This window comes from Meleagris gallopavo, chromosome 20 (assembly GCF_000146605.3).
Source record: "Meleagris gallopavo isolate NT-WF06-2002-E0010 breed Aviagen turkey brand Nicholas breeding stock chromosome 20, Turkey_5.1, whole genome shotgun sequence".
Classification (NCBI taxonomy): domain Eukaryota; kingdom Metazoa; phylum Chordata; class Aves; order Galliformes; family Phasianidae; genus Meleagris; species Meleagris gallopavo.
In genome coordinates, this window is record NC_015030.2 from 4,151,776 (window position 1) to 4,164,197 (window position 12,422).

General features: G+C 48.8%; 2 protein-coding genes across 2 annotated transcripts in view; both read left to right on the forward strand.

Moving 5' to 3' along the window:
• JMJD6 (jumonji domain containing 6, arginine demethylase and lysine hydroxylase) overlaps positions 1 to 7,874 on the forward strand; it is an 8,210-nt gene extending 336 nt beyond the window's left edge. The window contains exons 2-7 of the mRNA XM_010721299.3: positions 314 to 732; positions 2,971 to 3,257; positions 4,552 to 4,687; positions 4,781 to 4,919; positions 5,364 to 5,491; positions 6,875 to 7,874. Of these exons, the coding sequence (XP_010719601.1) occupies positions 314 to 732; positions 2,971 to 3,257; positions 4,552 to 4,687; positions 4,781 to 4,919; positions 5,364 to 5,491; positions 6,875 to 6,911 (1,146 nt within the window). The 3' untranslated portion in view covers positions 6,912 to 7,874. The remainder of the gene's footprint in view (positions 1 to 313; positions 733 to 2,970; positions 3,258 to 4,551; positions 4,688 to 4,780; positions 4,920 to 5,363; positions 5,492 to 6,874) is intronic.
• Positions 7,875 to 12,239: 4,365 nt separating this feature from the next.
• Positions 12,240 to 12,422, forward strand: part of MXRA7 (matrix remodeling associated 7) — a 21,234-nt gene continuing 21,051 nt past the window's right edge. Inside the window, exon 1 of the mRNA XM_010721280.3 lies at positions 12,240 to 12,420. Within this exon, the coding sequence (XP_010719582.2) occupies positions 12,334 to 12,420 (87 nt within the window). The 5' untranslated portion in view covers positions 12,240 to 12,333. The remainder of the gene's footprint in view (positions 12,421 to 12,422) is intronic.

Consider the following 12,422-nt stretch of genomic DNA (forward strand, 5'->3'; position numbering starts at 1 on the left):
AGCTGAGGGGAGCGGGGTGAGGCTGAGGGATGGAGGGGTGTGGGGGAGGGGCTGTACAGAGCGAGGCTGGGTGGCAGCTGGGTGGACTGGGGTGTCCTGCCGTGTCCTGCCGTGCTGGGGATGGTGCCAAACGCTGCCCGAGCCGGGCGGTGAGAGCGCTGAGAGCCGGGCGCCAGAATTAGGGCTGCACCCTCAGGGAGCTTAAAATAACACGCAGGCGGTCTGATAGCCTCGTGGTGTATGGAGTAGAGCCCGAGCGTGGGGAGCCTCCGTGCTGGTTCAGAGCACGGCTCTGGGATGTTTGTCCTAATAGCTGCTCTGTGTTCCTCCCTTGCATTCACAGGATAACGTGGAGCGGGCGGATGCACTGCAGCTCACCGTGGAGGAGTTTGTGGAGCGTTATGAAAAGCCGTACAAACCCGTGGTGCTGCTGAACGCCCAGGTGGGCTGGTCTGCGCAGGAGAAGTGGACTCTGGAGCGGCTGAAACGCAAGTACAGGAACCAGAAGTTCAAATGCGGGGAGGACAATGATGGTTATTCTGTGAAGATGAAGATGAAATACTACATTGAGTACATGGAGACCACGCGTGATGACAGCCCGCTGTACATATTTGACAGCAGTTATGGAGAGCATCCCAAGCGCAGGAAACTCCTGGAGGACTACAAAGTACCCAAGTTCTTCACTGATGATCTGTTTCAGTATGCGGGGGAGAAACGAAGGCCGCCTTACAGGTATGGAAAAATGACAACTGAGGTTACTTCCCATGCCTCTGGTTATTAAATAAAATTGCTTTGTATAAAGCAAAGTGGCAGCTTCGTGTTTGCTGTTCTGAAGTGCTTTAAAAGCCTCTAATGCACAAGAAGGGAAGAACAGATTTGTGAATCAGGATTTCTCATTCTGTCACCAATCTATTTACCAGTTTGTTTCTTAATTTTTCTTCCATTTTAAATAAGTGCCAAGTGCTTGAAAGTTACGAAGATGAATTTCTTGCTGTGTGAAGTGCCTTCTGGCCTTCAGATTCAAAATGCCTCAAGATTTGTTCTCGTTTTTTTCTGGCTTACGTACAGTACAGGGCTTCATTTAATTATGGGTCAGTCCTTGTAAGGTAAAGATCTTAAACTAGATGACTATGAAGAGTGGAGGTTACTTCTTAGCTCCCCTTCAGATGATGATGGCACTGCGTAATATTTTTGCATCTATATAATCTTCAAACTTTTTTTTCCTATCTGATTAGAAGTTGAAGGAAATTGCATTTGATTACTGAAATGAAATGCACCAACCTTATATATTGGCTCCTAGGTACAAAGTAATTTCTATTTGCGTTAATATAATGCTTTCTAGTGTTTTGAGAATTAGATGTAATTAAAGTCTTTACAGCCACATGATAATTGCTAGAGAATGACTTGCTCTCTGAGTGACACGAGGTTCTGTTGTGGGTTGGTTTTTTAATGAAATAGGGCAAATATTGAACGAAGTACTAACAAATAATAGCTCAGTTGTGTTTTTCAGGCTTTTTTTTCCAAAGTTGTAGCAGAAGCTATTTATCATTGACTTCTAAGAGCATACAATGCTGTGATCAAATGTGAAAGCATTTGATGTCATGTAGTCCCTGTAAGTCTCCAGCAGTAACTGAGGCACACTGACAGAACTTTCTCAAAGTTACAAGTGATCTAGGTAATCTAGCTGTGACTCACACTGATATTTCTCTCCCCTGCACCCTCCACACCCACAGGCGTGAGCTGAACTCCTTGCTTGTGATCATAGCATTCTTGCACTTTGTTCTGGAAAAAGTGGGTTTGTTTGAGGCTGTTCTCGTGGTGTGAAAGGGCACAGCTACAGCCCTCACCTCCTGGAGTTTTTATCTCTAAACATGGATGGAGAGTATTCAGCAGTTTAATAGCTTAGTGAAAATTCAATCAGGAGCTGTACTTCCTCATCATAAGAGGAAGATGTGCACGTCTTCTTATTCATGGCTGCTTAACAAAGTAGGAAGCCATTCACAAATCCAGTCATTGCTGCTAGTATGCAGTGGTTGGGAACCAGCTTAATTCACACCTGCATTGGAAAGGGGAGATGGAGAGTTTTGTGACTTGAGATACTCTGACCCCTGGAGCTCCTCTCCTTGGTACCACATGCCTGTCAGCCACAGGGGGGTCTGGATGGAAGAAGGCTCACCTTCACGCTGCTTTAGTTTCTTCCATCTAAACAGATATTGTCTTTTCCTTTTGCTTTGTGGCAATAAGCCTCCTGATTTAGTCTGTTTTAGCTGGTGTAATAGTGTTCTTGTGCTGTTATGTTTAAACATCTGTGGCAGCTGAACTTCTCCATCAGAGGAAGTGAGCTTTACAAATTGGGAATGAGAATATACACACCAAATGTTGAACAGAGAGTAATCCCCAGCTAGTTAAATATTGGAATAAAAAGCCTGTTGTAAATGAACAGAAGGCATAGAAGTAAGCCAGGGTTGCATAACTTCACTCTGTTCCTTACTTGTATTGCCTTTTGTTAGTTCCCCATTGTTCTGTGCTTCTGGGTTCCGTTTATGAGTAGCAAGTTTTAGAAATGGAGAAGATTGGGAGAATCCTCCAGCTTGGTAAGAGCCCTGGTGCAGAGCATTGTGCCTCTATCGCAGTCATAAACATAGCTCCAAAAAGGGAGTGCTTCTGCCTTGAGGTCACTATATTCATGAAAAGAACTGTTTCTATTTCATAGCTGTGTTTTGTTTTTAAAAGCTGTCTTCACTGCCTTGGCTCGCAGTCCTTCCTGTCACAGTTTGTGTTGGTTTTTAGGTTAAACCCACATCACATCATTTGAAGATAAATGGAGAAAGGACTCAAGGTGACTCCCTTGGTTTCTAACCGTATGCCAAATTAACAGCTATAACTATCAATCTGTGCGTGAAGAAAAGAGAAAGCAGCTACTTGCTTGCTCTGTGACTGAAGGGTTGTGCTTTTTTTCCTGCCACGCAGATGGTTTGTGATGGGCCCACCTCGTTCTGGAACAGGAATTCACATCGACCCCTTGGGAACCAGCGCGTGGAACGCCTTGGTGCAGGGACACAAGCGTTGGTGCCTCTTCCCCACCAGCACTCCCAGAGAGCTGATCAAAGTGACACGGGAGGAGGGAGGTAACCAGCAGGATGAGGCCATCACGTGGTTCAATGTCATATACCCGAGGACGCAGCTTCCCACCTGGCCTCCTGAATTCAAACCCCTGGAAATCTTGCAGAAGCCAGGAGAGACTGTTTTTGTACCAGGTATGTAGAAATGGCTCCTGAAAGCAGATGTGGCAGAGAGAAGTGGGTTTTTAACTTCTCTGAGAAAGAAAGAATGTTTCAGATTTCTTGCAGCTCGTTTCTTACAAAGGAAACTACTCTGAGCTGTTTTAGAAGAGCTGTGTATTGTGAGGCTTTCTTTGCACTGCTCAGTTACTTCTGACGTACAAATGGCCTGTAGTGCAGAATTGCATGTGGTATGGGTGGCAAAACAAGTCAGACTTGCGTTGCACATTCATAGGACTGTGATCCTGAGCTCTATTAAATTAATAGGAAAACATTGAGATGTAAAAAATAAATAAATAAAGCTGAGCATTTGAGTGTTAGTAACTCTCAGACCCAAAAGTGTTGGAGTTTATATACACCACAGCACGTTCTCCACTGGATTTTGTAGCTTAGGTAGTCTGACTGCACGTGGATTTTTCTTGGCTGGGGGAAGAGAACTACTTAAAGTCACTGATGCATTCCACCCACTTTTCTGTGGTTGTGCTTAATCTCAAAATCAAAAGCTAAAGAAAGATGAGAATGGCATCCTTATGTCAGAAAATGGTTGTGCAAGGTGTGCCTGCTATAACTGGGAGTTGAGGTGGCCAGTGGGTAGGATAGTGTGGGTGAGTTCAGTGCCTGCAGTCTGACCTCTGAATCTTGCATCACAGCATGTAGCTTCCATCCACATTGCCTGTCTGTGTTGCACAGCTGATTTCATGTGTGAGGAGTGTGCCTTGTGATTGCCTTGGCACTTAGTAGTGACTTCTCAGTCCCCTCTGTTAGGATTTTGTAGCTGTCGATTTCCATTAAACTGTTTCCTTATTCTTTTTTGGAGGTTATAAGTGGGTAAGAACATGACTGTCTATTCTTAGTCTGTGCAGGGAAACAATTTGCATCTATTTTAAATGAAAGGCTGGTCTATAATCACAAGAACCTTGCTAATTCAGCGTGGAAAGCGTGCTCCAGCTTGACAGAGGGTCTCTGTGCAGCCTGGGTTACAATGGCTCATGCCATTAGATAGGCTGTCAGTAGGCAGCGTGTTGCTGTCAGCTCAGATCTTCAGTCACTGCGTGTGAGGTGAATAATTTGGCCAGAGCATTGTGCAGCCTTCTGTAATGAGAACCTGCAGAGGAGTGGAATGAATTCTGAAATAAGGCTGAGGAAAGAAGATCTGGTGGGAAGCTCACCTGGATTCGGGAGGCCTGGTCTGGTTTCTGCCTCTGCTATGGGACAAAGATGCGTGGCAGTCGTTGGATGTGCAGCAGTGCTCACGGTGCTGTGTTTGCAGGTGGTTGGTGGCACGTAGTTCTCAACCTGGACACAACGATTGCCATCACACAGAACTTTGCCAGCTGTACCAACTTCCCCGTGGTGTGGCACAAGACAGTGAGAGGGAGACCCAAATTATCGCGGAAGTGGTACAGGTGAGAGTTTAATCACTTTCTTTTCATGTTACCTGTAGAAAACAATGAAACAAAACCATGGAAGACTGATACTGAAATTTGAACTGTGTTTAGGATCTTAAAGCAGGAGCATCCTGACTTGGCAGCACTGGCTGATTCGGTTGACCTACAGGAATCTACTGGTATTGCTTCTGATAGCTCTAGTGATTCTTCCAGCTCCTCGAGTTCCAGCTCCTCCGACTCTGATTCAGAGGTAACATATTTTTTGGGGTCTATTTTAATCTAAAATATAAATCTGTCACTCATTTTACCAAGCCATGGTTGTTTATAATGGTGGCAAGTTGGATGGTTTTCAAATGGGGAGGAGGAACGAGGTCCAGAGTAGGGACAGGCACAGCATGGGACTTCTCTAAGTGCCTGATGTGGGGTAAGTGCTTCAGAAAGTGCTGCCTGCCCTTACATAAAAAACCCCAAAACCTGGATCCTTTTAGGAGCCAAAATGAATGCATCAGTTGTCTCACCACAAACATACTGCAGTCTGTGACCAGTCTTAAAAAAATACCTCTTTGTGGGTTTTAATCACTTAATTGAAAATGGATGTGATTGTCCAGAATTGCCGAGGTAGCTCTTGTGCTGAACTCACGAGCACAGTTTTCTGGATTTCTCTGAGCTCTGTTTTCATCTCTCCGTGCTTCAGTGTGACTCTGGCTCTGAGACAGAGGGGATGATGCATCGGAGGAAGAAGAGGAGGACGTGCAGCATGATGGGTAACGGTGATACAACTTCCCAGGACGACTGCGTGAGCAAAGAGCGCAGCTCCTCCAGGTGACCTGATGGCAACTGCTGTGTGTTAGAACAAGGGGAGGACAATACAGGGCAGAGCAGGGGCAGGTCCTCAGGATAGAGGGATGGAGAGCATTGCTCCACACAGAACGTGAAGCAGTCGGCCAGTGCTTTTAATTACTCTAAACTGAAAACTAAGATTCATTAGTTTTTTTTTTAAAGTGCTTTATTAAATACTTTTATTACTATCCTATTTTTAATAGAGAATATATTTATATATATTTTTTAATGGGAGAGGTAGAAAATTGTGCTCTTTAGAGAGCACACAGGAAAAGTGAACAGTTTGAGATGAGGAGCAATCGGGCCAGGCTCAGATTTGGATGCCTTGTCCAAACAAAATCTTCAAGCAGTTCAATGTTTTCTCTTATTATTGTCTGGATTACTTCAGTCTGGCCCACTGCTTTATCTGTTAAAGCCAACATTCAGCCAAAACGTAAGATGTCTGTGTTTACTTATTTAAAAAAATAATAATACAAACTTCTCATTGGTTAACTCAGCAGAACCAAGAACGTCAGTTGTATGGGATAAAATTAATATGGAAGTTCTGTGGAGTTGCTAAGTTATATACAGAGTCACTGGGAGCTGATGCTGCAGGGGTGAACAAACAGGTTTTTGCTAAATGAAGATTTTTTCCTCAGAAAAAAAAAGAGAAGAGGCCTGCCAAATTTTTTAAGCAAATTCCTCATGGTTTGGTAAACCAACACTGCTGTATTTGCTGCGTAGTTCCTTTGCTGAGCTGTTGGATGCTCCAGGCTGGGTGTGGTGACGTAGTGTGTGATCTGCTGAAGAAGGTGTGCAAGTCATTTACCTGAGGAAGTCCAGATATCTATTCTATATCCAGTGTTGTGCTGGAGCTCGTTAGGATGCTGCCTGAAGACCTGCTTGCTGCCATTCAGCTGCTGCGATGCACTGCTCTGTTGGCAGTTGGTTCAGGTGCTGTCAAATACCCTTTCAGCAGCCAGCTGTGTTGTCAGGCAGGCAATGAGCAGCAGGATACAACAAACCATAATGCAGACCCTGTTAAAAAAGTGGAAAAAATGCAGCCCCTGCGTGCACAGCTGAAAGTCCTGTGCTTTTTTCAGTTCTCTGCAATTCAAATTTGCAAAAAGCACCTTGCCTAGAGCCAGCTAGCTTTGTCTGATGCACTGCTCTCCTTCCTGTGTGCTGGCTGCTCCTCTCTGTGAGGATGGGTGGGATTTTGGCTCCAGCACTGTGGTGGTTTAGTTGACAGAAACACTTTTAAACATAAAATCTTACCTGTGGGAAGTGCGAGCACACACTTAGCCTGCAGGCTGTGCTTTGTGTCCCAGGGTGAGGGGAAATGCTACAGCTGATGACGGGCAGTTGTACTTCTTTTGTTGACAGGATTAGGGAATCTTGTGGAGGCCGCAGTTACCCCTGAGAGATAACAGCACCCACCCAGAGGCAGCTGCCCATCGGAGCTCCATTAGCAGCCAGCCAGCTCTGTCCTACCCCCTTCTGCTCCTGCTCCTCACAATCCTTTTTGGTCACTTCTCTTCAATCCAAACATCAGTCTTCATTCTGTGCTGTTGAAGGTTGGCTCCTTACTAACTGAAAGGGAAATGCCCTGACTACATTCTCGTGCAATGCTTCGTCCCCTCTGCGCCCCGAGTGAGTGCACTAAAAACCCATCTGTGGGTGTGGACATGCCAAGTATTTAATGGGTTGTGTAACTGGCGAGGAAGACAACGGTCAGTTTTTAAAGAACTTTTTAAAACCAGCAGGTAAACCTAGAAACCTGCCTTGCTTTGATACTGTCTTATGTTTACATGTTGTCCTGTACACTTGAGGAAAGGAACACCAGCCCTTTGGCCCAGCGGGATGGCGGCGGAGGTGGGATGGATGCTCCAAGCACTGAAGCCACTTCAGTGGAGTTGGCTGCCCACCTGAAGCATCTTTTGTGCTCTTAATCTACACACACACGTCTGAAGTGCATCCTATTAACCAGCCACGATCCATTTACCTTTGCTCTGTGCAGTGACAGAGATGCACTAGCACCTTGCCATTGGAATCTCGATGGAGCCAGAGAATCTGGAGTTTCTTGCACAGCAAAAAACATGGGGGGAAAAGTCAGCATTTGCCAGTAATGACACTCCTTTAGGTGTAGGTGTGATGTTCAGCACTGGGCAACAACTGACAAAATCTGACTCTTACATAGCAACAACAGTTGCTGGGCTTTAAATACTGAGCAGTTTTGGGGCCGGTGTGGTTCACGTGTGAAAAAGGCTTTTCTTTGAGGCTATGGCTTCAGAAACGTATAGAACGTACAGTGCCAATTTTAAAGGAGTGGGAGGGGGGCATATGGTTGTTTGATGCTTTATACAAATGAAATGTGATGTTTTTAGTCTGTGTAGGTGCGTTTGTATCATGGCAGGTAAAGCTCTCATCCCCAAGGGATTTGTTGGATCTGCTGTTCCTTTCACAGGGGCTTGTGCTGGTAGTGTCAGCAAAGAGGTCTGTCTTGCTGGAGGCGTGCTGCGAGGAAGGGATTCTTCTTTTCTACCTGCACAGTGCAGCCAGGAGCTGGCTGTGTTGGGATGCTTCCTTGAGTGCTCTCCTAAGGCCCAGGAGGTGGTGTTACATCTCACATCAGCCATTCTTTGAGAGAGGGAGGTTGAAAGCAGAAGTGATGTGCATGTACTAATCCTGCATCGATGCCCAGAACTGGTAGCTGAATTAAAAAGCAGATTGGCAGCCTTAACTGCTGTACCTGCTGGGTTTGATGGTAGCCGGAATGTTGGATTTTATTTATTTTAACCCTGTCTCTTTCCTGTTTAAACACTCTTTCCCTTCTTGGAGACTGGGCTGGGTCCTGTTGTGCAAGGGAACCCGAACTGCATTTGGCAGGAACTCAGCTTCTGAAATTCCAGTTCCAGTCAGTTCATGTAGGAGCAGTGTGTTGGTGAGGAGGGAGAGAAGGTTTGTTGGTGTGCTCCTTAGCTGTCCAGACCCCTGAATTTCTTCTAGTAACAGACATAAGTGCACATGGACATGCCTGCTCTGTAGGGCACTGCAGATTATTCCAGATTACTTCACTTTGAAGCAAACTTCCCAAACTAGTAGCATTTCTGCCCAGGGTTGCCTTTTATTTCCTGCCCAATTGAACAGCCAGGAGTCTGCACAACCCATGTAGTTCCTCAGAGAGAGCAGGCTGCAGCTGCTGCCTTTGGAAGAATGGAGAGACAGGAGGTGCTGTGTTTGAGGAGGCTGCCTGCCCTCCTCGGTGCTGCACAGTCGCTTTGTATGGAAGGTGTTGCACACTCCAGCTTCCTGTTGTGTTTGGCCTGCAAAGATCAGCTTTGCCATCTTAAAGTCCTACACGTGCAGGATGGACCAAGTGCTGCTCCACCAGAAGCACAGCAGGGAAGATCCAAAGTGCAGAGGATTCTATTCCTTCGTGCCTGTGAACTCTTCATGGGGTGAAATGAAGCAGTTTCTGCTCAAAGGCTGTGTTTGTTGAAGGTCCCTTACAGAAAGGCAGTGTTTGGAATGAACCACGAACTGCCAGCTCTGCGTGATGGGAAGCAAAGCCGTGTGTGCATCGGCTGCCTGGGAACTGGGACTGCTGGGATCTTTGGTTCTTCCTCTTACAGGCTCTTGCCTCAACTGAGTTGGTGAGCTTCTGTCTTTGTTAAGAAGGGGCAATACCTACCTCACAGGGGTGTTGTGAGGCTGAAATGTGATTACTGTGTAAGACGCTCTGACTTCCATCTCCTATGAGTTTTCCAGCAATACTGAGCAAACTGAGGCTTCCTAACCAGGCGTTAGCTCTTCCTAGCAGAAAACATTTGGGATGTTATGCAGTGCTTTTGGCCACGTGATTTTTCTCTGGTGCTCCTTCCAGAATTGCTGTGTGGTGCATAAATTGAGGCAGAATGAGGCTTTTTATCCGGCCAGAATTTAACATTTGGCATTTTGTCACTTGCTCTAAGCAGGAGGTTCTGCTGTTTTGCTAGATCAGGATTTAAAAATAATAATAAATGAAGTGGGTAAGTTAACTCTGATCAGGGCGTTGGCCTTACAGGAAGAAGGGGATGTTCCCCAGGCCCCTTCCATGCCACAGCATAACGTTAGAAGCTGCTCCTTGTGCCTGGATCCACGCGTGTGGGAGGCTGGCTGGGGAGCACCTCTGTGCTCTCACTTCTCCACACCTGTGCTCCTTGATGTTCTTCCTAACCCCATTGCTTCTGCCTACTGTAGAGCCATGGATGTAGCAGACCCAGCCAGCCCTCGTTTCTCCGAGCCCCACAGCAGCACTGCTCTGCTCAGCCCCGTGCTCAGCCTGTTCCATTGGGGCTGCTGGCAGCTGTGTGCTGGTTTGGGCCGGGCTTCTTGGTGTTGTGCCTGCCCTGCCGAAGGGAAGGGAGCCGTGAGCTCTGCTCCCCGGTGCAGGCTTGTTTGCTCTGAGGGTTCAAGAGTAAATTAATGCCCCTTCAGAACTGCGGCACACAGCTCAGCACCTGCTGCTGCACAGTGCTTGGGGGCAGGTGATGCTGAGGAGGTGCTGGCACACAAACTTCCCTCCCCTCTGCAGCTTGGGTGGGCTGGCTCTGCGTTGTCTTCTCAGTTACATGCTTGGAAGGAAGACAGCAACTTCTTTCATAATAAAACCAGAGCCTTTTCCTCCTCCAAATCCCCAGCCATTGTGGGGTGGAAAGCAAGACTGCTGACTGAATCAGCTGAGATGCCTGTGTGTGCTAATCTAATAGAAATAAACGTTGCAATAGGAAGGTTTTGGCATTCCTCTTGCAAAGGAGGGAAGGAAGAAGCAAACTGATCCGTTCAGCAATCTGCCTGAGCCCCCAGCCCTGCTGCTGCCATCAGCTGCTTTTATGGCCCCGTCCAGCAGAGCTGGGATACTCTTAACTGTCTCGTTTGGATGATTGTGGTTTTGCTTTTTTTTTTTGGAAATAAAATCAATTATTTTGCATTCTTATGTTTCTTAGTCACTTTTTGAACTATTTTTAGTCACCTTCCGAAGATTCACACCTCTTCCATGCAGTACGGCGGGATGCCGTGGGGCTGCCCTGGGAGCTGTGCGCTGGATGAGGGCGTTGGGTCGCCGAGATGGGCTGCAACCAAAGGCTGCAGGTAAATAAGCAGAGCTGACAGAAACACGTCGCAGAATGAAACGCTTCCCCGGCCCTCCTGCGGAGCCGCCCCTCGTGCTCAGCCCGTCGCAGCGGATGGGCGATGCTGCCGTTATCGCCGCTCCCTCCTCAGTCCTCCTTTGTCGGCTGAGCTCTGCAGCTGCCCCGTCCTCTCCTCCCCCTCGGAGCGCTGCGTCAAAGCGGCCTTTGTGCCGGCACGGCCGTGCGGGGCTCCGACCGGCAGAGGGCAGCGCGGTCCCGGCTGTGCCTTAACGCAAAGCCCCACCGCCGCCTCCCTGCACGGCTACGGCTGTAGGAAACGCGGTGCTGGTAGAGGAAAGTGGATGTCGTGGTCGGTGGTGGTTCCAGCACGGCACCCATCCTGCCGCAACGCTTTTGCGCGGAGCTTTTTGCTCTGCTCTGCACCTATTGATGCTCCTTAGCACGGGGGCAGGGCTGCTGTTGGGTGCCTTTGCGTCACCTCCATCTGACGAGTCAAACGTGGAAGTTTGAGCTTAAGAACGCGGTTGGGAAGGAGCAGCTGCCCGCTGCGCAGCGCTGAGCTCCAGGGCTGCTCGGATGCTCAGAGCCCACAGAACACGGAGGGAAAGATCAGCATCGTGACGGGTCGTTACTAAGAATACAACGATCCGTACGCAAACAGCCGCTTGATAGGATTAGCAATAACGATAAATGGCAGTGAGGATCATGGATGGCTCCGCTTCCTTCCTCACCCCCCCGGGGATTTAATCCGTCTTTCTTTTGTTTTCAGCCGCTCAATACAAATATTCCGCTCCCACAGAACTCCCCGAAGCCTTTTTCCCGGAGGAAGCTCTGTGGGCTTCCCATGTCTGCTCCGGCTCTGTGCAGCGGGGAGAGCTCAGCGCTGCCTTTACCTGTGGCACGGCTTAAATCTTCTGATTCTGGGCGCTTTGTGGAGCGGTGGTTCATCCCCCCGAGGGACAGGAAGTCCTTGGTGGCAGGGCTGGGCGGCAGCCCCTGGCAGGGCTTGTGCTGGCTTCGAGCAGCCCAGTCTTTGGGCGCTGCTATTTGCAGTCCCTCGGTGCACCTCGCTGTGCTGTGGGGAGGCTCCTGTAACCCAGATACTCTCAGCACCCTGATGGCAGTGACAGCAGTTTGTGTCATCCATCGCTGTGTACTCAAACCAGGGATGTCACCCCAGTGCTGTGGGTATCACCTGGTTAGCAGGGTTATGGCTTGGTTATCCTATGTACCTCCTGCAGCTCTTGGGGCAGGTGGAGGAGTGATGCTCGGGGTTTGATGTGGATGTCACCTGGTGCCACTGTTAGCACCTGGCTATCCGGGTACCACCTGCAGCCCCGAGTATCACCTGGTTGCCATGGCTGCCATCATGGGTTCCACCTGCAGCTCCTGGGGCGATGCTCTGGGGTTTGACATTGATGTTCCTCGCTGGGGACATCCTGCCGTGCGGTGCCAGCTCCTACCAAGGGCTGTAAGGCGTGAGTGTTCGCTGAGCATCGCACGGAGCCCATCCGGCCCTCCACGCTGCCCTCGAAGAGCCCGCCCTGCCCGGAGCGGTGTTTCCCCCCCATCCTCGGGGCTGGGCGGGGAGGGGAAGGGGCCGGGGCTGTGGGCAGGGCCGAGGGAGATGACGCCTGGTGAAGGCTGCTGAGAGCCTGCCCAGCCCCGCCGCAGGCCGAGCGGGTGGCCGCGCACTCGGGCTCCGGCAGCATGGACGTGTCCGTGGATCTGTACCTGGCCGTCCCGCTGCTCTTCACCGTCCTGGCCATCGTCCTCGCCTCCGTCTTTGTGAAGCTGCG